This window comes from Typopeltis vanoorti, chromosome 5 (genome assembly GCF_054136105.1).
Source record: "Typopeltis vanoorti isolate ZY-2024b chromosome 5, IOZ_Tvanoo_1.0, whole genome shotgun sequence".
NCBI classification, from domain to species: Eukaryota; Metazoa; Arthropoda; class Arachnida; order Uropygi; family Thelyphonidae; genus Typopeltis; species Typopeltis vanoorti.
The window spans coordinates 143,448,973-143,475,837 of NC_143553.1; the positions used below are offsets into that span (position 1 = coordinate 143,448,973).

Below are 26,865 nucleotides of genomic sequence, written 5' to 3' on the forward strand. Positions count from 1 at the left end.
AATAACCAGTCCATGTCCTGAGCAGAAATCCAACATGTATTTTTCATTATTATTAGCTTTGCTCTTTTCCCCAAATTTTTCCAAAATATTTTTGTATGTCTGACAATCATTTCCTACTCTGCTATTTAGATCCCCAACAAGGACCAACTTTTCCTTTTTCATTGTGTCAGTTGCTTTGTCTAAAGCAGTGGTGTTCAACCTTTTTTTTACACTCTAACTTTCTGTAAAAAGTTATTCGGCAATCTACTCTCTTATATAGATCACATTCCCCCATCCTGATATCTGATTATGCACAAATAAACAACTAAAAAAAATGCACAACTTAAAAACTTTATTTGTGTATTTAAAAATTTATTTATCACTTTTAATTATTTTAATACAACAAAAAAATTATATATTGGAAGAAAATATTTCTCTATTTTGGAAAACCAAAGTTAGAAAAAACAACAGATTGATTACAAATTCACAAGTTACAGGAAATGCTGGTTGATTAAAAAAAAAAAAAAAGTAATGTGAAATTTGGCATTGTTTTGAGCTCTCAATATTTTCATAGTCAAGTTGATATGAAGAAGTGTCCAATCACAGACAATCATCCAAATGATCATTTGTAATTTGGTTTCTTAATTGATTTTTTATGACAGTCATATTTGAAAAAGCGGATTCTGACAAGTATGTCGATCCAAAACATGACAGAATTTTTCGCGCAATATCAGTTAATATTATTTTTCATGTGCATACTTCCAAATGACTTCATTGTTTATTGATTTTAAATGTAAACTATTCTCAATGTTTATTATCTCAAGTTCTACTTCAGCTTGGTTTATATCAAACAGCCTACTACTTTTATTTGAAATTTCTGCGATGTTCAAGTTTTCTTGAAATGGATTATTGATAAAAGATACAATCAAAATACAATTTTATTAATACAGACCAGTATTTTACAATAAAAACATTTATTCAAACCTACCAGTTTCGCCAGCAAACTGTCTGGCTTTTTCAAGTAGATGGTCTCGGAGAGATTGCGGAAAGAATTTCTTTTTCAAGTTTTTCCATGAAAAGGTCTGCACAAGATGGTGATAGTGGGCTTCCCATTGCTAGGCCTTCTAATTGTTTAACAGCTCCATGCCATATCTCGATGACGACTACAGGCATCGTGTATTTAAGGAAGCCACAATAGTACTAATAACCGGCGGAAACCTCAACAGAAATCAGGGTGCAATTTTAAACAGTTCGTGGAAAAACTTGATCCTCTCTCTCAATCAATCAATCTGAACTACAGCTAGCCAGTAATCACATTACAAGTCTACAACAAACACGCATGCGTGATAATGAATAAGAACAATGTCATCTATGTCACGCGAAACGTGTAACCATAGATACTAGTTTGGTTTACAACGTTTTTTATGTTCCTTTTAATTTGCATTTACTAACTTTCATATCTCCGTAATGCCTTGAAAAAGCCAGACAGTTTGCTGGCGAAACTGGTAGGTTTGAATAAATGATTTTATTGTAAAATACTGGTCTGTATTAATAAAATTATATTTCTATTATAAAACAACCAAAAATGTATAATTTAAATAGTTTAATGAAACACAAAGTTCGGTGCATGGAAAGAGAAAAATGCAGAAAGGCCAAACTTTTGAACCACTTAACGTTCCTTAAACGTTGCAGGGAATTCTCCATCATTCCTAAGTTCCTTATAGTCAGGGGTCATATCAACTCTATATCAGCTAAAAAAATTTATCTGTACACTTCATTGGTGCTTGTTAGAGAAAGGATCCAACACACGAGATACGAACTTAATAAAAGTGATATTAATTGACGCAAGTTCTTTGATGAAATTTCCAACAACATAGAATACACCATATGGAATCAATTAGATCAAATGATACAACGCAGTTATGAAAAAACTTTATAAGGACAACCAAATTAGGAAATTCAATGAACTTTACAAGAAAAAATATCGAACACAAAACAACCTCCCGGATGACAAAGTGATTTTCAATTTGTCAAATCATAGCCCTCACAAAAAATGAATCTGGTATTCTTAAAAAAGGTTTTAATTTCGCGATTACGCCCAAACACATTCCTAAAATGGATTTTATGTATGGAATTGAAAAAGGCCTATATCCACTACCAAAAAACGTTGCCGACACTATTAGATTCAAAAGTACAATAATCCTAGCCAAAGCCAAACAACCTGTTCTCAACACGTCTCCTTATGATAGAAAGGCAATTCTCAACTTGAAGAAAAATAACGATATCATTATTACAAAAGCTGATAAAGGAAATTCTACAGTTATCCTCAACTCATAAAGATTATTATGATAAGTTAAACGTATTACTATCAGACACCTCAACTTATAAAATCCTAGACAGAGACCCCACAATAAAAAATCATAATGAAACAAACCAACTAATCAGAAATTGTAACAATTGGCCAGAAGAAGTGAAGAGAACACTAAAACCCTCACATCCTATCACTCCAAGACTATATGGGGCACCTAAAATACATAAACAGGATCTACCTCTCCGTCCAATAGTTGATGGAAGATCATCACCAACCTACCTTTTGGCAAAGCATCTTGCAAACTTATTAAATAATAAAATAAGATCAACAGAATCCTATATCAAGAATAGTCAACATTTTGTAAATAAACTCCAAGCCATTAAGATTGCACCAACTGACATGCTAGCCAGCCCAGATGTTGTATCCCTTTTCACCAATGTTCCAGTAGAAGAGGTAATAAACATCATCCAAGACTTCTTTCCTCTAGACATCACACAGATGTTTAGACACTGCCTTCAATCTAATTTCTTCAAGGTTAACAACACCATATACCAACAATTAGAAGGCCTAGCAATGGAAAGCCCGCTATCACCATCTTGTGCAGACCTTTTCATGGAAAAACTTGAAAAAGAAATTCTCTCTGCAATCTCTCCGAGCCCATCTACATGGTGGAGATATGTGGATGATATATTCATCGTATGGCAAGACAGCTTAGACAACCTAAAATCGTTTGTGGATAAAATCAACTCAATACATAGCAAGATAAAATTCACTCTGGAAGTAGAAAACAACAACTAACTGCATTTTTTAGATATCTTGATAAAAAAAACAACCTAACAGTGTCAAATTATCCATTTACAGAAAGCCCACAGATACTGGAAGATATCTTCACTATACTTCAAACCATCACAAGTCACACAAACTGAGTATTATCCATATGTTGAAACATAGAGCCAAAAAGTTTATATCAGAAGAGGAGGATACACAGAATGCACTCTCACTAATAGCCAACACATTATCACAAAATGGATATCCTCAAAACATCATCAAAAAATATCTATACAATGACAACCCCAGACAAGAAGAATCCCACCGTCAGCACATTTCTACTGTAGTGATACCTTTCATCAAGTCAATTTCTTATCAAATAGCAAGAATACTAAGAGCCCACAACATCAGAGTGGTCTTCAAACCAACCACCAACATCAGAGTGGTCTTCAAACCAACCACCAACATCAGACAAGTTTTAGGATCTCCAAAAGATAAAGTTCCGTTCTACAAATATCCAGGAGTATATTACATTCCCTGCTCCTGTGGTCTTGCCTACATCGGACAAACTTCACGAAGTTTAGAAATTAGACAAAAAGAACATGTTGGTGATGTAAACCACAACAGAAACATCTCTTCCGACTTAGCACATCATTTCTGCACTTCTAACCACACGATAGATTGGCAAAACAGCTCCATGCCATATCTCGATGACGACTACAGGCATCATGTATTTAAGGAAGCCATAATAGTACTAATAACTGGTGGAAACCTCAACAGAAATCAGGGTGCAATTATAAACAGTTCATGGAAAAACTTGATCCTCTCTCTCAATCAATCTGAACTACAGCTAGCCAGTAATCACATTACAAGTCTACAACAAACATGCATGCGTGATAATGAATAAGAACAATAAGTCATCTCTGTCACGCGAAACGTGTAACCATAGATACTAGTTTGGTTTACAACATTTTTTATGTTCCTTTTAATTTGCATTTACTAACTTTCATATCTCTGTAATGCCTTGAAAAAGCCAGACAGTTTGCTGGCAAAACTGGTAGGTTTGAATAAATGTTTTTATTGTAAAATACTGGTCTGTATTAATAAAATTTTATTTCTATTATAAAACGACCAAAAATGTATAATTTAAAAAGATACAATCATTTTAGTTTTATTAAAATCTTTAAATCTTGAATTTATTTCTTCGTCAACTAATTATATTTCACGAATAAATTCTTTTAAATAAGAGTAAAAAATTGATGTAATGTGCTTTGGAATATTTAATATTTAAGCTACAATTGAGTTTTTACACTTTGCTTATAATCGTATTCACTTGGCTCACTGTTTGACTTCCACTGATCCAAATTAATTCATTTACCCAGACTTATAAGAAAATTACTGATTTGACAATTTTAATGAAAAATAAATAAACAACAGCAATACGCTTAAAGCAAATTAAAAATAATGATAAATAAAATATTATGTTTCCAGTTTTAATTAAATTTGTAAGTAAGGAGGAATATACAAGAGATCGACCAAAAATAGATCCGCGATCAACGGGTTGAACACCCTTGGTCTAAAGCATCAAAAAGTTCCTCCACTTCTATCTTAGTAGAACCTACTGTGGGACCATAGGCGCAAATAGTCTCATTGTCCGATTCCCCATTCTGATATTTGCCCACATCACTCTACTTGAGACTGCCTGCCATTCAAGAAGATTAGCCTCGGATTTTGTGTTGAATACTATGGCTACGCCTTCTTTTCCTTGATTGTCATTTCCTGAATATAACATTTTGTATTTATTGCTCAGAAAGATCTCACCAGTTTTTTGTTTGTCACCCCTATTATGTCGATCTGGTACTTATCTAATTCCTCAGCTAGCTCCATTTCTTTGCCATTCAGGCTTCTTATGTTGTTAGTACCGATCTTTAACTCTGGTGATGTTGAGTTGGGGTGTGCTTTCAGATTAGAAAGCACAACCCAAAAAAATTCATATTTCAGACTTTCCAGTAGCTGACTTTTGGCTGTTCACCCTGGTCCCTGACGAAAACACCAGGGGCCTTGTTTAACCAAGCAACACCCCAGGCAGCATGAAATTTTGTCGTGTTGTACCATCATTTTGTATATTGGTTTAAGCCAATAAGAATATAATTTGGTTGGCTAAATCCCAAATTGCCAGCCAATCCTCGTTCGTTCAGTATCCAGGTAAATACCCGACAGGGTGCACCACAAGAAAGTGAGGATTGGACGTTAGGTCAGAGGCCCTGGTCGGTTCTCCGCATATCTTTAAAGGCTATGTGGAGGTCTCCTCTCAGTTATACAGCTTTGACTCTTAAGCACCCCCATGAGTAATACAGACATATATTATAATATTTATTGCATTTATATTCAATACAATTTATATTCAAGATTTTGCGTTTGTAATCTTTTTTGTTTCTTATATGCTTTTGTGCTTCTTATACTTTTCAAATGAAACTTGTATGAATAAACATACATTTACTAATATTCATTAAGCGTCGAAATACACAAGAATCAAAATTTGTGAACCAACACCAAGTGCGATTTTTTTCCATTAAAATATAAGAACAAAAAAGAAATAATAATAAAAATTAAATACGTTTCTTTTAAGATAAAAAAAAAAAATCTACTTAGTCTTAAAACATTTTAAATTTGTTTTCATTATTTCACAGTCCCCTCAACCAAACTTACGGCCCCCAACGGGGCTGCGGTCCACAGTTTGGGAAGCTCTTGCTTAGAAGATTACTTTGATGCTGAAGAACACATTGACAAGTAAAGATAGGGAGATTTTTATTCCTCTTTATAAGGCCATGATTCAGCCAGATGTTGGCTACTGTGGGTTGTCATACCCTATGAGGATAGATTAAAGACGTGTGGGTTGCAGAGTTTAGCTGACAGGCAGAGGAGAGGGGATATGATAGGAACTTAAGTTACTAAAGGGATTCTATAAGATTGACACAAGAAAATTTTCACTACATGGGGAGTAAGGGGAAAACAAGGAGTCACACTTGGAAGTTGTCTAAGAGTGTGGCTAATAAGGGTTTGCAGACTAGATTCTTTACTCTTTGAGTGATGATGGAATGGAATGCCAGTAGCTGTGAGCACCCCAACAGTGAATAAGTTTATGGTAGATATTGTGTTTAAGTTATATGATAGATATTGTGTTAATGGGTAGTGTTGCAGCTCCCTAGATGAGTCGTTTGACTCCATGGAGTACTGTATAATTAATAACTCGCTATAGTAAACTACATAGAACAAGAAGATTAGTTTGTTAGACTGGATAGCTATGTTGAATTTTTTGTAGAATGAGTAAGGAAAAACACTTATCACTAAATAAATTAACATTTTATGCTTATGTTCTTATAAAGTCACTAATAGTAGTTGAAGATAATATGCAAAGTGCATGGAAACAGTGAAATAAGTTAGGAAATGATTGCAGATGATTAGTGACAGTTCATCATCACAACAGGTGTACTGTGAAGATAATTCTGTTTTGTTAATTTTGTTATTAAAATGATCCAGTTGAAATAACATATTAAGTAATCATAAATGTCAAATTTCATTAAATCCCATCAAGCTAGAAAGGAGTGATTATTATAATCTCAAATTATTTTGTCTACAAAAAAAAAAGTGAAACGATGGAAAAGAAAATTTAACTTTCATTGTCTACTCCTGAACTTACGATTGATTGAAGAGTAATGCAGCAATTTTCATTGACTAAAAATTACTGTATCTACCTGATGAAATGAATAGATTTAACAGCTCTTACTTAAGAAATTAAACTTTTTTATTTTAATCTTTTGGTTAACTGATAATTTAAGTGCATTTTTATAATTTTTTTTATATCTGACTACAGATAGGTTGCAAAACATACAGCATACTGCAAAAATTGTGCAAAACATACATCTGCTAATGCAGCTGTACGTTTTACACAATGGTTTGTAACTTTATATATGTCAATTTATATTTTTATTTTATTAAATTATGATACTTTGTTCTCTTATAGATGATTCTTACTCCAGATCATTCATCACTTTGGGTTGCAACCACAGACTCATGTATAAAAAATTGGGTAAGGAACATTGTTAAAATATCGATACAAAATTAATAACAGAAAAAACTCGCGTACAAAGATTATTCAATAGTATAATTTTCGCCTGTGTGTCACAGGTATCTTCAGTACATTAAGCTCAAATTAAACAACTGAATTCCAAAAAGCACCACCTAAGTAGCTGGTGTAAGATAACTAAAAAGGTCAATAACTTTCCTAAAAATAAAAAATAAAAAAATCAATACAATAAAAAGTTAGGAAAGATTAGCTGAATTATAAAGTACTATCTCCCATAAAGGGGATAGACATAAGCCGTTGGATCTGTTTAAGTTAGGAGAATGAAGTAGAGTGTCACATGTTTCTTTATAAAGGCATTCCATGAGAAACTGACTTTTGTGAAGAACTCTTGTCTTTCTCCAATGAACTCTATGTCTAGTGAAGATGGCATGTTCTGCAAGTCCAGACTTTTCAGGTTTAAAGTATTCAATATAAGATTGGTGTTCTTCTAGCCGAATAGAGGCAGATCTTCCCATTTGTCCGAAATAAGATAATCCACAAGAGCACGGAATCTGGTAGACACCTGGATGATTAAGATGTGGAAGCTTGTCCTTAGGAGAAGTGAGAAAGGTGGAGATTTTTCTGAATGGTCGAAAGGCAACAAAAAATTCAGTGGTTTTAAAACTTTTGCTATACGTTCACTGATGCCTTGTACATAAGAGATAGTAATGCACGTTATTTCTTCTGTGTTTGAAGAGGAAGACATATTAAAACTACTCAAAGTTCTTTTAATGAAACAATTCTTATAACCATTAGATAGAAAGGAAGAAGTTATATATTGTAGTTCTTTCTGTAAAAGATCGTCTGAAGAACAAAAGGAGTGGGCCTGATGAACCAGTGTTTTAATAGTTCCTGCCTTTTGACTGGGATTGTGATAAGATTCCGCATGGGTATAATGGCCTGTATGAGTCTTCTTTCTATAAACTGAGAAATGTAGGTTACCATCTGGTTGGTGAAGAATTAGAAGATCTAAAAAGGCTAACTGCTTATTTGATTCTACTTCTAGGGTAAACTTGATCCCAGGATGAAATGCATTTAACTTAGTGAGAAATTGTTGAAGTTCATCTGAAGAGCCATTCCATACAGCAAAAATGTCATTGACATATCTGAACCAATGAGTAGGTCTGGGAGAAATGTTGTCAAAGATACGTTGTTCAAAATGTTCCATAAAGAAATTGGAGATAGCAGGAGAAAGAAGATTACCCATTACTGTTCCTTCAATTTGTTGATACAACTTATTTTTAAAGGAAAAATTACCAGAATTTATTACAAAATCAATACGTTTATACTGTCCTGTTATAGTAATTCCATGCTTCCCGAAAGAGGCACATTTGTAAATAAAGAAACAACATCTAAACTGATCATGATATCAGAAACGTCCAAGTGAAGATATGAAATTTTATTTTTGAAATCCAAAGTATTTTTTTATATAAGTATCAGTTCTTCTAGTTGAAGAGGAGAGTAAATTTGATAAAAATTTTGAGATTTTGTAAGTGGGGCAACCTATACAATCTATGACTGGTCTTAATGGAGTGCTTGGTTTATGAACTTTTGGAAGACCATACAATCTAGGTGGACGACCGAAGAAAGTTTTAAATTTTTTTCTTTTGATCTTCATTCCATGTAGATACATGATAAGAGAATTAAGTCTCTTCAATTGACTCCGGGTAGGATCCGATGTAAGAGGCCTACAAGTTGAACAGTCGCGAAATAAAAGAGACATTTTTCTCTCATATTCCTTCCTATCTTGAATCACTACAGCCTTCCCCTTATCAGCTTTTGTAATAATTAAATTATTGTTATTCTTCAGTGATTTCAATGCTTTAAACTCAGAGTAAGAAAGATTAGGACGAGCACAGACGAAAATTATACTATTAAATAATCTTTGTACGTGAGTTTTTTCCGTTATTAATTTTGTATTGATAAGTTACTCACGGCATACCTCTTTTAAAACTTATTGTTATAATATGCATGATTAAATGGATACTAAGTAAAATTTGAATGAATGCTAGAGTGGAAAACAAAAAGCTTTTGATCATATAGATAATAAGTTAATTAAAAATTAATATATATAAAAATTATCTAACTGGCTGTGATTTGGTTGGCAAAAGTGGACAGTATGTCCACTTTCCAATCAGGACTGCAAGTTCATCCATAACTTAAGAAATTAAACTTTTTTATTCTAATCTTTTGGTTAACTGATAATTTAAGTGCATTTTTATTTAATTCTTTATTATATCTGACTACAGATAGAGGTTGCAAAACATACAGCATACTACAAAACATTGTGCAAAACATACATCTGCTAATGCAGCTGTATGTTTTACACAATGGTTTGTAACTTTATATATCATCATCATCATCAAATTCCTGCCATGTACCCTCAAGGGGTGTACAGGATATGATAGTACTACATGAAAAAAATTACATCATTATTAATTTCCTATCTACAATTTTCCTCCAAATCAGTCTGTTACTTATCAAGACTCCAACATTATCAGATCTTATATTTCTATCGTCTAAAGCACTTTGTACCGTATCAATCCACCTATATCTTGGTCTTCCTCTGGGTCGTTTTGCTGCCAACCTGGCAGAGAACACTTGTTTTGCTAATCTTTCCTCGCCCATTCTGTTTAAGTGACCATACCACCTGAAATTAGCTCTGCTAACACATTCCTGGATGCTGACAATGTCAAGTTCTTTCCTAATATCCTCGTTTTTAATATGATATTGCCATTGATGTCATCTGTTCAAGCCTCTAATCTTCCTTAGGACTCTCATATCTGCAGTCTCTAGTCTTTGGTCAAGTGTTTTACTTCTGACCCAGCTCTCAATCCATAAGTTAAAACTGGTTTGAACACTGTCTTGTATACAGCTAATTTAGTGTTCCGACTAATTTCTCTCTTATTCCATATGAATTTATTCAAATGACTTCCTACCATACCAACTTTGCTGATTCTGTTGTCTATTTCTATATTGAATTTACCATCTTCACTAAAATTGTGCTAAGTAGCTGAAATGTTTTACTTGTTCCACAGGTTCTCCATTCACAACAAAGTTGACATTTTCAATGATTCTGCCTATTTTCATTGTCTTTGTCTTTTTATTGCTGACCTTCATACCATATCTATTACAACAGCTATTCAACTTAGTTAGAGAATCTTGCAGACTTGTAGCAGATTTATTTAGAAGTATAACATCGTCTGCATAAAGCAAAGAGCTGACATTAACATCTCCAATTTTGATAACATGTTTAATACCACTTTCCTTCATAATGTGATCCATATAGATAATGAATAACAGAGGGGATAATGTACATCCTTGTCTCACACCAGATTTAACATTAAACCATCTTCCTGTACTTCCTTCAATTCTAACTGCTGACTTACAACTCAAATAAAGACTAAGTATTGCTTGATATAATGCCCCATTGACACCATATAACTATAGCGTATTGAATAGCTTCTCTCTTGGCACCTTGTCATATGCCTTTTTCAAATCGACAAAACTTAAATACAGATCTTTGTTATATTCCCATGCTTTCTCGACTATTTGTCGTAAAGTGAAAATCTGATCCTGACAGCCTCTATTTGGCCTGAATCCAGCTTGTTCTTCACCAAGCTTTTCTTCCACAATTCTTCTCAACCGTTTCTCAAGTATACTTGCATAGATCTTGCCAGGAACACTCAGTAGGGAAAAAGTTCTGTAATTCTCACATTCAGTTTTATTTCGCTTTTTATATATGGGTACTATGAGAGCTCTACTCCAATCATCGGGAATTCGTCCCTCTGTCCAGGCTTTCTGAACTATGCAGTGCAGCCACTGTAAGACTCTTATACCACCATACTTCAGCATTTCTGGTCGAATATCATCTACTCCTGCTGCCTTTCCACATTTCAAGCCTTTGATGGCTTTTTCTACTCCAAGTATGGATATGTATTCCTGACTGCATGCCTGGTCAGTGTTTTTTATCACTGTGCTGTCATCACTGCTTGTTTCATTTAGCAGTTTTTCAAAGTAATTACTCCATACTTCATGGATATCTTTTTCTCCTGTTTTCATGTCACCTTTATCATCTCTAATTCCTTTTACAGCACTTTTTCCTCCATTCTTAAGCTTCTTCAACAACCTCCAGAATATTTTGCCACCTTCTTGATATTTATTTTCTATATTCTTGCCAAAGTCCTCCCATGACTTTTGTTTAGCTAGTTTTGCACAGTGTTTAGCATTCTTGCATTTGTCTCTATATTCTCTAAGAGCACAAGCTGACTTATTTGACAGGAACTTTTGATATGCTTTCTTCTTTTCCTTCACTGCCTCTTTAACTTCCTGTGTCCACCAGGGAGTTCTGATTTTTTTTATCCTTACAGACAACCTCACCACATGCCTCTCGGGCAGAATCAATGTTTTCTTCAGAGTTTGCCACTGAATCTCCAAAGTTTGATTCCTGTTCTCAAACTCTTTCATTTTTTCTTCAATAATCTTTGTGTATTTTAGTCTACAGTTCACATCTGAGAGCTGCTCAACTTTTATTCGCTTTAAAACTTTCTTACATGTTATTCTTTTCAATATTAAATTCAATTTTATCCTGCTCTAGACTAAATAGTGATCTCTTCCAATTTCAAATCCTCTGTACACTCTGGTGTCCTGCACCAGGGAGAAAACATCACTATCAACAATGACATCATCCCTATTATGTCAATCTGGTACTTATCTAATTCCTCAGCTAGCTCCATTTCTTTGCCATTCAGGCTTCTTACGTTGATAGTACCGATCTTTAACTCTAACTTTATATATGTCAATTTATATTTTTATTTTATTAAATAAAAAATTATATTAAAACCTAACCAGGACTACAAGTTTGAATCCTTCCGCTAGCCTGATGTTTATGAATGCCTTTTAGGTGATAGATGAATTTCGTTATACTTGATGTGAGCCTTGCACCTTGTTTATTTGGGTTCCTGGAGTGGCTTGCAAAAGTCTAGATGAGGATTTCTGAATTATCAAACCATTAACCCCACAGTACTAATAGTAATGTACTGTATGTTTACAACCTTTTTTTTTTGTGGGTGCACATTAAAAAAGTAAATAAATTATTATTATCTGGACATCTCCTTGGGGTCCTAAGACTCATTATGGAAGCTCTCACTAACCATTATTCACACAATGCCTCTCCTTAAACTCATTCACTGACAATGTACTCACAACTGTCTAGTAACTCCATTCACTTGTCATTCTTCAAGAAAAAAAAAATCATGTCCTCCCATCCTTGCTAACTGCACTCTTCAACTTCTAGAGACATTATTGCCTTCTATCCCTGTAAAACTCGCATAGTAACTTATATTTCTATGAAATCTCCTCTTTTCTGACTGTCATTCAAATTTTATAAAACTCATATTTTCTATCATTTTGGTCACTTGCTACTGAATCCTTTCTACCACTTCTCATCTCCACCAAATATCTAGGTTACCAGATCTGAGTACAGTAGTTCAGGTGTGATGTGTCAAACTCTTTTAAAGAGTGAAAATAACTTCCTTATTCCTACTTGTCAGAGTTTTCAACAGCCAAGTGTAAAAGTACACAAAACAGTTTGTTCACTTTTGTCTACATTTAGCATGTCCTTTAAACTTCAACTCCTTGCTCACCCACATCCTAATTCCTAGCCTCATTAATTTTGTGTGGTGTAATTCTATCAGTGTAATACGCAGCTGGAAGTATTTTCAGCCCAAAATGTGTAACCTTACACTGGGTTGCACTAAACTGGTAACCATTATCCATTGCCCATTACTCTATTCAAATCATTCTCTAGGATTTCTGCATCATCTTTATTTACTATTGCATCCTCCAGTTTATCATCAACAAATTGTTGAATATTCCCCTCAAATCCCAAATATCGCTAATGCACAAAATAAACAGCAGGATTCCAAGCACAAAATACATGCGCACACACATACACACTTATGACATCACTAATCACTTGCTTTCTCCTTAATTTTGCTCTACCATGTTAGGTCTGACAGCCAACTTCTCATCCATGTTACTAGCTTCATATCCATCTAATTACTCCAGTTTACAGAGTAGTCATCCTTAGTTTCTCTGTGTGAGGGAAAAAAAAAAGTTTGCATGCAAAAAATCTTTCTAACCAAGTTACTTCTGTAAAGCAGTATGTTTCATATGTACAAAACTTTTTTGCAGCTGCTTTTTTGTTTTTCTTGTCAAGTATAATTTACATTCCACCCCCTGTGTGTAGAGGCTTAAGTGCTGTGAGGACATATGTTGGAGGCTTAATGGATTGTATACAGCACTCAGAAAGGTCCTTTCTGAGTGCTGTATACAATCCATTAAGCCTCCAACATGATTCCATCCCCTGCTTTATATGTGTAGCTTAGTCATGAAGATGTTTTATGCAAACTTGTTTGCTCATGCTTGATTAAAATAAGGATGAAAGCAATAGCATTTCTTGTCAATTAGAATTTACATTCATTTCCAGCAAAAAAAAAAGCTATAAATCCATGCTTCCTTTTGTATAATATTGTATTCCTATCTCCTCCATTCCTAAGCAACTTTTAGAATACTTTAATCACTGCTCTTAAAATATTGACTGGCTTGTGATTTACTACTACTATCTTGGAGCCAGTGCTGGGAGTAAATTAAACGACCTGATCTGAAGTTGTTAAATTTGTAATAAACAGAATAATATAAGCACGTAAACACGAAAGATATTTAATTAACCAAATATTTCGGTCTGGAAATAGCAGACCATCTTCAGTGGCACTACAAGAACAGTTTTTAAAAAAATACAAGGTGGAATACTAATAATAGAACAAGCCGCGTGATGTTATATCTGTTATATTAGTGATGTAACATCACGCAGCTTGTTCTATTTTTAAATGATCTATTGTTAGTGTTCCACCTTGTATTTTTTTAAAAACTGTTCTTGTAGTGCCACTGAAGATGGTCTGCTATTTCCAGACCGAAATATTTGGTTAATTAAATATCTTTCTTGTGTTTACATGCTTATATTATTTCTTTATGTCACAAGTATCCTTAAAACATCAAATTTGTAATAAACAAATTTGATGAAAATTGTTTATTACTAAACTACTTTCACTTTTACAAAATTATCACTTAGTAATTCAACTATTTCTTCTGATTTTTATCACTTTCTTGCTATATCTGCTCATTACAATTATCCTTCCATAATAATTCTTTTCTTTTTACTTGTCATGTAGTGAGAGAATGCTTTAGGAATTCCTTTACTGTGCTCATCTAATTTCCTTTTATACTTTAATTTACTAGCCTGTGTTTTCCATACTGGTTACCTTTCTTTCCTGTACTTTATAATATTTGTGAGGTTGTTCATCACATTTTCCTTATATTCCTTCCACAATATTGCTTTTTTTGTAACTCCTACTTAATGATTGCTCCCCATTATTAGAAGCCTGAAGTGGCTTAAAGTTCCATGTTTGGTCTCTAGAGCATTGGTTCTGGACTATGTAAATAAAATAATAGAAATGATTAAAAAAAAAAAAAGCCTTTCCTCAGTACTGATGTAGTTATAGGTTTACAACCTTATGTGGGTGGAAACAGAAAAAAATACATTTAACTTCCACGTAATTTATCTTCTTGGTATGCAGTCTGCTACTACTTGCCCCAAGCACTCTTAAACAATTTTCACGCACTGCTAACAAACACCCTTCTCTTGCAGTTTCTTCATAGCACTTCTGTGAGCTATTTCCTGCGTTTGTCGTAATCACAGCTTTTTAGTTTTACATACTGTATTCCTTTAACAGAAAATTCTGCTTGCTTAACCACCTCTCAGGTCAAGACCCCATGATCAGTCTCCTCATTTGGATGTAAAGAGATTGCTATGGTTATGGATTAGTCCTTAGATAGTATCATATCACCAAATCTAGCACACTCAAATCCTTGGTTGATAGAGGAAAGATATAGTTACAGGGATAAAATGTAAGGGATACTGTTATTTTAAAGAAGCAAAGAACAGGATTGAGGGGGGGGGGGATACCTCCTCCCATTCTGTACTATGACTAGGATAAAGGAAGGTATAGATGGAATGTATCCAAATTAACTCAGTGAGCACTGGGTAAGTGATCATTATGGAGGACTTCAACTGTGTGGACACAGGGAAGGAAGAAAGAGCACATAATGGAATGGAATTTTTGCAGCTCCATGTGCTATTTTAGTAATTATCTTACAGTAACTGCATAAATTTCATTTCTTCACCCATATGTTCCTTCCTCCTTTCAAGTCTGTCTACATAGTTGATGTCTTTCATAATATCAACTCACTCTATGCTTATTGAGCTAATTTGACAATGCATTCTATCTAGCTTCTTTTTCCCCATTCCAGACAGAACATGATGGAAGGAGGTATTACTTATGAATATTCTATCCCTATAATCATAATCCTTCTCTGTCAACTAAGTCTCATTAATATCTGCAATTGTTGGCCAAATCAAACTATACAGTGCCAGAATCTTATTTCTGAGGTTTCTGGCATTGGTATATTTGAGGTGCAATATTCCCTTGGACCTACAGCTATTCTTGCATCTTTTAATGACTATCCTCTTCAGATTGAGATCTGAGGAAATACATTTCAACCATTTCAGCATTTTTGCTCATTCTCACACTGGCTTCATGGAAGCCTGCCCACATGTTCACTTGTTTTCACCTTAATAATTCTAGTTTTCACATTTGTTCTCTCACTGGCCAATGCTTGCTCCAGATACCTGACTTTAGATCCATATAAGTGGATTTCATTTTATCTGGTCAAAAATATCCAGACATCTGCTCATCCCAACTCTCACTCTAATATGAAAGGCATTGGTATGAGGTTGGTCCATTTTTGCTGCTATAATACATCTTCGATCTTTTGAGAAGGCTTTCCATGGATTTCAGTATGTTGCTGCAGTAATTTCTTTCTAGTCTTCCAAAAGAGCATTAGTGAGATTGGTCACTGATGTCAGGCAATTTAGCTGGGTTCATAGTTGGTGTTCCATTTCATCCCACAGATGTTTGCTGGGGGTTGAGATCAGGGCTTTGTGCATGCCAGTCTAGTTCTTCAGCACTCATCTCATAAAACCATATCCATACAGGTCTCAATTTGTAGATGATGAGAATTGTTATGTTGATACATGAAAAGACCTTCACTGAACTGTTGCTAAACTTCACCAAACCAAAGTTCTGTATCAGTTGATACAGAACATTCAGGCAGGTAGCGTTCTCCTGGCATCCACCAAACTAAGACTTCTCCATTAGACTGCAAGATTGTGAAGCCTGATTCATCATGCCAGAGAACGTTTCCAGAGACCAGTGGCTGTGAGCTTTACAACACCTGATGTTAGGCTTATCTTATGTCTGGCTATGTAGTCATAAAAACTCATGTTCTTCAGTTTCCAGTGAATAGTTGTGGTGCTACTGTTGCTTGCATTTTGGAACTCAATAGCATGTTTCAACAGAGGACAGGTAATTTTTTTGCACCACACATTTTAGTAGCCTCACTCTGTAATTCATGTGGCCTATCAAGTTGTGATAGTGCTTGTTGTTGCTCATAGGAATTTCCACTTGCAATAACATAATTTACAGTTGACTATGGCATTTGCATCGGCATAAATTTCCTGAACTGAGTTTCTGCATAGGCATTATCCTATGATAGTGCCGTGTCATTGAGCTCTTCAGTATAGCCTATTTTACTGTTAATATTTGTCCATGAAATGGCAGTCTGATGGAGAAGTCTTAGTTTGATGGATGCCAGGAGAATGCTACCTGCCTGAATGTTCTGTACCAACTGATACAAAACTGGTTTGGTGAAGTTTATTTGTCCATTGCAAAATCATGCACTTCCTTTTGTACCTGTTTGAGCTATAGTTATGACGTATATAGCTATATTATCATCCACTACTATGAAGAGATGTCTAGTTATTTTTGATCAGATAGGGTAAGTCCTTTCATCAATCAATTTCACTCTATAGCAACAAAATATACATTCCTGCATATCTTGTGCATTCACTTATTTGCTGTAAAAGTTCTCAGGTTACTTCTATCATACTGCAACACCAGACTTTGTCTTCACTATCTCACTTTTCTCTTTCCACTTCTTTTAGTAACGCTTTCATATTCTTTCTCATTCTGTACTTGTCATTTTTTCAAACCATTCATACCTTCCAAAATTATCAGTCCTTTCATTTTTCTTTCAATCTAACATTGCCATTCATATCTTTTATCTTGGTAAACATAATTTTTATCACTGATTTAGTTTGTCTTGGGCTAAGGATATGGAGATAAGTCAATGCTCTTGTTTCTTCTCACAAACATAAAATCAACTTTAAAACATTTAATGGTGGTTAGATTGTACTGTAAAGGTATAAATATGAATTTGGGTAATTCATACGTATGCATTCAGACATAGTCAACGATCTAGTTGGCCAAGTATCTTGTATATCTGCTCAAACCAACTTGCTGTACATTTGAACTGCACCAGATTCAAATGCATAGCATTTTTATTGGACACTTGATTTGTTAGTAAAGGCCCAGGGTGGCTTGAGAAATGTTCCATGATTGGTTTCCAGAGCAGTGTTTCAGATTATCTAACCCCCAACCTGGTGTATTATAGGCTAACAGCTTACATAGGTATGGTTTACTTTGAAAAAAAAAAAAAAATACAATTTGAGTTTTTGCCATTGCAACCCTATATGGATTTAAGCCTTCTGATGGAAGACTGATGATAATAATAACATATTTATGAAGTTCTTATTAAATTGCAGGATTCACAGAATTATATTTTGGTTGTCTGTTGAATAATGTAGGATGATGACCTAGGTTTCTTCATTTCAGAACAAGTATTCAGGTTCAACATATTCAGTTACTTTTCTTTGCATCAAGGATACATATTCAGTAAATATGCTTGAATTCAGTTATAATATTGAGTTTTGTTGAATGATTTTGGATAATTTTTTTCCCTACGTATATGAAGTACAAGAGATATTATTGAAAATTATGATGGCTTTTTTATTTTTTTTAAGCATCAGAATTTTTCAACAAATGCTTAATGTTATGATTATCATTATTAAGAGAGAACTCCAGGGTGTCAGGGACTCATTGAGTGAGACCACATATTACCCACACCAGCTGTCATACCTGTTCTTGAATTCATTCATGCATCACTTTATGAGAGAAAAAAATAGCTCTTACCCCTTCTAGATGGCATTCATTCTCAACTTCCAAGGATTCCCTCTCATCCTTTCCCCACATAAAAATGAAAAATTCCATTTATTAGTATCTTGTATAATCCTTTCATAAGTTTGTAAGTCTCAATCATATCAGCCATCTTTCTCCTGTTTTCTGGTGTTTGCAAGTCTACAAATTCTCAATCTATCTTCATAATCAGTTTCCACAATCCTGATATCATTTTTAACACACTCCTTTGTACTCTCCACTGTCAGAATCATCACGGAAACCAGGAGACTAGACCACTGTGCAATAGTCCAAGTGAATTCTTATCAAGACCTTGTAAAGAGACAAAATGACTTATTTTTACATGTCAAGGTTTGTTTCAGCATTGCAATTATCCTCCGAGTGTAATGTGTAAGTTAATTTGAATTAGTGATTAAAATAGGTTAATTTTTCACCTTGATGAATTCTAAAGAAAACTACAGAGTAAAGATTTTACCATGTTTGGTCAGGCCAGTATCTATACATTCTAGAATTATCTATTGTACAGATGAATTTAAAATATGTTGATGTTCGAAGGGATAAAAATTACTATAAACTCATGGCCATCTGTTTCAGGCATTCCTGTGAAATGTTAAAACAGAATAAATGTTACAATAATTATTTATTGAATACTTTTTAGAAAAGAGACATTCTTGATTAGATTAGAAATAAATGCTAATATTGATTACTCCTTATTTGGTACATAAGTAATAACTGAATTCTTTGTAAGTGCTTTGGCACTAAATTTTTAGTGCTCTGAGATTGATTTCTTCTGTATTGCATCAAGTACTGATTTCATCAGATTTCATTTAGCTCCTATCCTATTGGTCCATTTTGATAAGGTTTCACTGGCCTGACAGCTGTTTCAAACTGGTTGGTTTTCATCAGAGACCATAACTTAAGGTTTTGAAAGAGAGCAAAAACTCTCTTTCAATACTAAGGAACTTGAAACATCAGAGAGGTGTATTTTTCATAAGCAAACTCTCAGTCAGTGCATAAAATGGACTTATCAAAATGGACCAATAGGAGGCAAATATACGGATGCTTGGGCATAGCGATCATGTCTCCTATAAGGTTCGGCTAGGGCAACTCATAAATGCTGGTGAGTGTGTTCCCATAAACTCTCTGGTCAAATTTTTTACGAAACTTTTATATTTATAGTTTCTGTATTCAGCTTTGACATAATGTTGGGTTTAATATCGATTTGATTTTTATAATTTTTGCAGTGCCGAACTGAAGCCTTTTGGCTCTTTATTTTAGTAAAGACTTTTACTCACCGACTGAGAGTTTGCTTATGAAAAATACACCTCTCTGATGTTTCAAGTTCCTTAGTATTGAAAGAGAGTTTTTGCTCTCTTAAGGTTTTTCTGCCTGGTCTGTGGCGAAAACCAATCAGTTTGAAACAGCTGTATGGCCAGTGAAATCTTAGCAAAATAGACAAATAGGAGGCGAATATATGGATGCTTGGGCATAACGATCGTGGCTCGTATAAGGTCTGGCTAGGGCAACTCCTCAATGCCGGCAAGTGTATTCCCATAAGCTCTCTTGTCAAATTTCATACGAAACTTTTATATTTATAGTTTCTGTATTTGGCTTTGAAATAATGCTAGGTTTAATATCCACTTGATTTTTATAATTAATACACACTGTTTAAAAAAATAAGCTTATGAGAGTCTACAGTCCTGGAATACTGCATCTATACATCTTCATTAGAACTCTGCATGAATTTTTGAGAAAAATATGACAAGAATTGTTAATATATGGGGTCTCCATAATTTCTTTTTCTATCTGGCAATGTATTTGCTCTTCAACCATCAGGTTATGGGTTAAAATCCCACTGTGGCATGAGTTGTTGTGAAGTCTTTTAGATGGTAGATGATTTTCATTAACCAGTATGTGATCACCACACCACTTAGTGGAGGCCTTAAATGGCTCAAAGTTACCTTTGGTTTCTGAAGAAGGGGAATAACATTATCTATTTTCCTACAAAGTACTAATATAAGATAGGTTTACATCCTTTTGTGAATGGGACCTCATATTAAAAAAAACTTCAGCCATTCTTCTTTTGTTATAGCACACTCATAGGGACCACAGAAATAGTTTGTTATAATTGATGGTTGCTGTAGTGAACTTCTTTAGAATAACATTGTGCCCATTGGACTTCGGTCAGGACTGTTTTATAGTTTGTTATAATGGACTTTGCTCTAGTCAGAGTTTACTATTTGTATATATGAATTTGCAAGTTAAGAGCACTGCAGTATAAGAAATTCTGTCTGAAAAAAAAAAAAACATGCCATCCTTTAGTTATACTAAGCATTTATACAGTCAGTTTTCACTACAATATACTTAATTGTAATGAACTTGTTCATTATAATGTCTGCTAAAAAGGCCCATGTAAGGCTGCTATACATCATTTCTAAAGAAAATTCATTATAACAAACTTTTACTAATTAAACCATTACTTTTGTCCCTGTATGAGAATTAACTGTGTTTTTAAGTGATATAAATTGCAAAAATGATTCAGCTTACAAGTATTATAATATTTGAAATATAGGATATACTGATTTCTATTAATTTTTGTACACTAGTCTTATTTGCATATCTTTATAAAACCTTTGTCATAAAATGTATCAATTTGTTAAATTTAGATAAATCCCTATGATGATAGTTATTTGGGAAAATTATTTAAAGGAAAGAAAGTGGGATGTTATGAAAATATTTCTAGAGGACACAATGAAAATGTTCCTAAGATAGGGAATGCTGCTGCTTCATAAAGTTTCGAAATCACCACTTTAGATGATTGCTATGCTGAAATAATGACAGGAGCCACTGCACTGGTAAGACCTGTAGAATTTCCAGTGTATTTCCTCTTGGCTGTCTTTTCTCCCAGAGTTTAAGAATAAATACTTAGCTGATACACTATTGCTCATTGTAAGCTACTTTCCTGAAGTACTTGGCTGTGTGATGTTATTATGGTGCATGTATACCTAATAGCAGAGTTATTTGAGTTCTTTATAAGCCCTCCCCCCCCTCTCTCTCTCTCTCTCTCTCACACACACACACACACACTCACTCACTCACTCACTCATATGATTCTGTTATATATTGCATTAGCTATTGCATGTGAGCTATATTATAATGAGGTTGCAATACTGAAATCCATAATAGGGGAATGATTTACTATGGTTGGAAGCAGTATTCCCTCTAAAGTTTTTAGAGCTATGTGGACCTACTCTGGACAGAAAATTTTTACACAACATAAAATAACCAAAATAATTAATTTTTTTTTTTTTTTTTTGTGGTTATTTTGCCACATTTGTGTGTTTTCTGTACACTTATTCCTGTAACCATTCCATATCCTTACTGAAGAATAACTTATTTTTGTAGATTATGATTGCTTCCAAACATATCAGAAGGCAGTAACTCCGTTATGTTTGTAAATCTTAAAATTTTAATAGTTTCCAAGTTTGAGCACCTAATATCTAATTCATAAGGAAAGCAAATACGAAAAAAAAAAGTAAATATTTGTGGCTACATTTTGGTAAAAAGTTCTTGCAAAAATTTGAAAAGAAGCTAGTTGTTCAAGATAGTAAAGTAAACAGTTATCCAGGGTTTTTTTTGATTGAAGGAAACAGCTGAGAAATAACTTAATATCGTCCGATCTGATAATCTATAGCCTAAGAAAGTGTGTTGAACAAAATTGTTAATAAATAATGATAAGTTGGATATATGTTTATTAATACTTTATTAATTTTTTTAAAAAAATATTTAAATTCCAATAGTCAGTAACATTTTAAATGGGACTTGTTATGATTGACATGGCATGGTAGCTACTTCCCTCATTCAGAATAAAAGACAAAACCAGCAACTGCATCATTTGTCTGAATTGACCTGAGTATTTCACTAAAATCAATATGTAACCAGAAAATGCAGATTATTTCCTTATTTGTGATTAATATTGAGTATACGAGAATTTGGAAGAGGATAAAAGTACTTTTTTTTAATAGGAAAATTATGGAACATGTTTAACATTTCTAATATCATCATTAACCCACCTCTTAAAAAAAAAAAAACCTTTTTATCCTTCTCCACAAATGTTACAGTAGATTGTGTCGAGAAATGGAAGTACAGTTGGTACAGCAAACACCACTATAACAAACAAACTACTGAAGAATCCCAACTGAAGCCTTATGGATACAGTGTTATGCTACAGCAAGTTATCCATTACAACAAAAAATATTCCTGTGAAAAATAGTTTTAATGGAACAGAACATGTGTGCACTAAACATTAAAATAACTTTCATGTTTCACACATGTAACAAAAGGTTATATACCAGGGTGGTCTGACAAGTTCTCGGCCTCGACCATAGATGGCAACACCATCGACAAGATTTTTTTTCTAAGTCAGTAGTCATAAGCATCGTGAAATTGCAAATCATTCTATCAAGTAGTTTGTTTTATATAGCTGTCTGAAGCAAAAGTGTTGTCTGTATCCCTTGAAATGGATAAAATTGAGTATCATGCAGTTATAAAATTCTTTGTAAAAGAAGGTTTAATGGCAAAAGATTCATTCGAGGTTCATAAAAGTTTATGGGCACTCTTCTCCTTTGTTTTCGACAATTAAGAAATGGGCTGCTGAGTTTAAACATGGCCTTCCTAGCCTTGAAGATGATCCACATGAAGGACATCCTAAAAGTGTAACAACATCAGAAGTCATTGATCAAGTGCACGGTATGGTATTGGATGACCAGCAAGTCAAAGTGCATGAAATTGCTGAGACTATAGGCATTTCAAAAGAATGTGTAGGATATGTTTTGCATGAAGAATTGCATATGGAAAAGCTTGGCACAAGATAGGTGCCTCACTCGCTCACAGCAGATCAAAAACGCACTTGCATGAAAATCTCTGAATAGTGCTTGGAGTGTTTTAACAAGAATAAAACTGATTTTGTGTGTCAATTTATTACTATAGACGAGACTTGGATTCACCATTACACACCAGAATCCAAACAGCAGTCAAAACAGTGGACAGAAGCCAGTTGTTCACTGCCAAAGAAGACAAAGTCATGGCATTGGTGTTTTGGGATGCTAAAGACATTTTGTTTATTATCTTGAAAAGGGTAAAACAGTAACTGGGGAATATTATTCTGATCTTTTAACCAGACTGGACAAAAAAATTCGTGAGAAAAGACCCGGTTTGCAGAAGAAAAAAAAATCATCTTTCATCAGAACAATGCACCTGCCCACAAAGGTGTTTCTGCAATGGGAAAATTAAGGGATCTGCACTATGAATTGTTAAAACATCCACCCTGTTCCCCAGATTTGGCTCCCTCTGACTTTTATCTCTTCCCAAAACTAAAACTTTCCTTGCTGGTCAGAGTTTTTCTTTGAATCAAGAGATGATTGCAGCTGTAGAGGGGTATTTTGCAGATCTTACTGAGAACCGTTACAGGGAGATGGGATAATGACACTGGAGCATTGCTGGAATAAATGTATTAGTATTAAGCGAAATTATGTTGAAAAATAAAAATAATTTTGAAATTATAAATTTGTTTTTTTATTGTTAGGCTGAGAACTTTTCAGACCACTCTCGTAGAATTTTATTCAAAAGCTCCAATGAATTTCATCCAAACTTATGTGGATATTGTCAGGAAGACTGACCATTAAAAATCCATGTGATTGCAACACGTTTGCTATAGCGAGAATCAACTGTATTTGAATTATTCATCATTGATAAATATGGTTAAAAATTTCACCATTATTTTTTATTTTATTTTATTTTATTTTTTTTTTTGCAGAATGTTGTACTATAAGAATTGCAACTTCCTTTCTGCAAAAGTAGGTGATTTTAATATAATTGTATGCACTGATACAAAAATGATATTCACATTGTGTGATCATCCACAGTTTACCTTAAGAAAATGTATTTTGCTTATTACACAGGACAGATATCAAAAAGTGGTATATGGAGGAGCAGAATCCAGTCAAAAGCAGGTGATTAGTAGTGTGCTGCATAGCTCTGTGCTAGGACCACTATTGTTTAATTTGTACATAAATGATATAGGAAATAACTGAAAGGAAATATCCAGTTATTTGCTGATGATGCAAAATTAGTTAGAGTAATAGTGACTCAAGGCAAGGTGGAGAACTTGCAGAATGATTTAAATAGTCTGTCAGTATGGGCAGAAGATAATGGATGTCAGTTTAATGTGGAGAAATGTAAAGTTATACGTTTTGGGATAAATATATTACAAGCTGTGTATCACATTGATGACATTGTACTCCAGGAAATAGATGAAGCTAGAGATTTAGGTGTGGTGGTTGTTGTTGTCTTGTTCTTTGAAGAGTCTTAGATGTTTCCATGTGCTCCTTGAACAGTTTTGGCTCTGTCGATGATTTTGTTTGTATAGAGCTGTTGTTCAGGATTAGGATCTATTTCTTGCAAGGCCATTGCAATTGCTGGACAGGTAAAGATGCGAGTGGGTGTCAGTTCAGTATTGGGGCAGTTGTTGCAGTTTCTATATGTTCTCGTATTATTTGTATTGATCTTCATTCCTCTATAATGTTCTATTCGTAGTCTTGCTGTCGTGGTGGTGGTCTTTCTGTCAGCATTGATTTTGGGAATTTGATGTTGTATCACTGATTTCAGTGGAATTAGTTTAGCTTTTGCTAGTGCATTAGCATCATCAAGAGTTATCATGTGAGTTTCTTGGTTGAGTTCTCTGGCCTCTTTTGCTAATTTATCAGCTGCTTCATTGTAATCGATGTCTATGTGAGCAGGAATCCATTGTAAAATGCAACCTTTTCCTAAACACTTTAGTTGATTTAAGAGTTTATGGGTTGTCTTGTGTGAGCTTGGTATTGCCATTTTTGATTGCCTCCATAGCTGATCTTGAGTCACTGTAAATTGTAATTCCCTCAGGTTATTGAGATGATGATAATTTTAAGTAGGCTTCAAGTACTTTATTTATTGCGTAAAGTTCGCTGGTAAAATTGGAAGCGATTCTTCCAGATCCAACTTTTTTGAGAGTTTTTCGCCTTTCGGGAGTAGGAGAACACCAGCACCTCCATTAATCATATTGGTGTCTGACGATCCATCGGTATAACAAATAACCTGTTTGGAAGATGAAAGAAGGTTGATAGTATTTAGGCCTTTTTCTCTGAGCATTTCTTTTGGTTCTTTTTTTGTACAGAGTTTAGTAAGGTTTAGATTTATGGAGGTATTTGAAGTTAAAGGGCTGGAAAATAGAGGTTCTTTGTTTATGTGGACATTTAGCTGATCAAGACCTATTTCTTTCCTGATCATATATTGTAAAGTTGATGATCTGTGAAGTTGCATTTTTGATTCCAATGTTCATAAGTTTTTAGGGAGATATGATCGCTTTGGTAGCTTCTGATATTATGTATGAATTTTATGGTGGCAATTTTTCGACTGTCCTTCAGCAGGTCAAGCCCACATTCCTGTTGGGCTCTGATGTTGTTAGTGGATGAGACTGCACCAATGATAATCTTGGATGCTTTTGCTTGTATTTGTCTAATTTTTCCTTTACTGATGAGGCTGAAGGTGATCAGATAGGTGCTGCATATTCCATTATTGGTCTTATTAGTGTAGTGTAAGTAGTTTTGAGGATTTTTGGCTTTGCACCCCAGTTTGTTCCACAAAGCCTTTTCAGTATATTTAATTTTTTTAGAGCTCTGTTGGAAGTGTTAGAGATGTGTTGTGCAAAGCGTAATGCCAAGGTATTTTGGATTTGTGACTTTTTTCAATTAGCTTGTTATTGATGATGACTTTAGGATTGTTGGAATGTCTATTTTTTCTGTCTGTACTAAAGGTGCTTAGTTTTGTTTTGTTTGGTTTGATTTTTGAGTTTAAGTTCATCTGACCATTTTTCTAATCCTCTCATGGATTTGTTTAGAATCTCCTCTGATTCATTGATTCTGACGTTGATCTTTCTTCCTCTAATGAAATCAGCAATCCAGATTAAAGCATTTCCTCTAATTCTAATATCATGTACTGTTTTCACACGAGGAGGTGTGGTCGCATCCCCACCCGGTGTGGTGGTTGACAGACAGTTAAAGATTAGAGGACATATTGCTAAGGATTATTGTGCTGAGGTCTGGTCTCTTGGGTTTCTTAGGGATGAGGAAGCGGTGGAGAGGATTCAGAGGCATGCAACCAAGATGATGAATAGTCTGTGGAACATTCTCTATGAGGATAGATTGAGGGTGTGTGGGCTGCGGAAATTAGTTAACAGACAAAAAAAGAGGGAATATGATGGAAACATTTCAGTTAAAGGTTTTTATAGGATTGATGCAGGGGAAGTGTTTTAGTACTTGGCTAGAGGGGATCAAAACAAGAGGTCATCCCTGGAAATTGAATAAAAGTGTCGTTAATAAGAGTATGAGGACTAGATTTTTTGTTTAGAGAGTTGTGAATGAGTGGAATGGGTT

At 34.3% G+C, this 26,865-nt stretch overlaps 1 protein-coding gene across 1 annotated transcript in view; it reads left to right on the forward strand.

The window, feature by feature from the left end:
- Positions 1-26,865, forward strand: part of LOC150106895 (WD repeat-containing protein 48) — a 216,875-nt gene that overhangs the window by 68,828 nt on the left and 121,182 nt on the right. Inside the window, exon 9 of the mRNA XM_090392799.1 lies at positions 7,083-7,148. Within this exon, the coding sequence (XP_090248925.1) occupies positions 7,083-7,148 (66 nt within the window). The remainder of the gene's footprint in view (positions 1-7,082; positions 7,149-26,865) is intronic.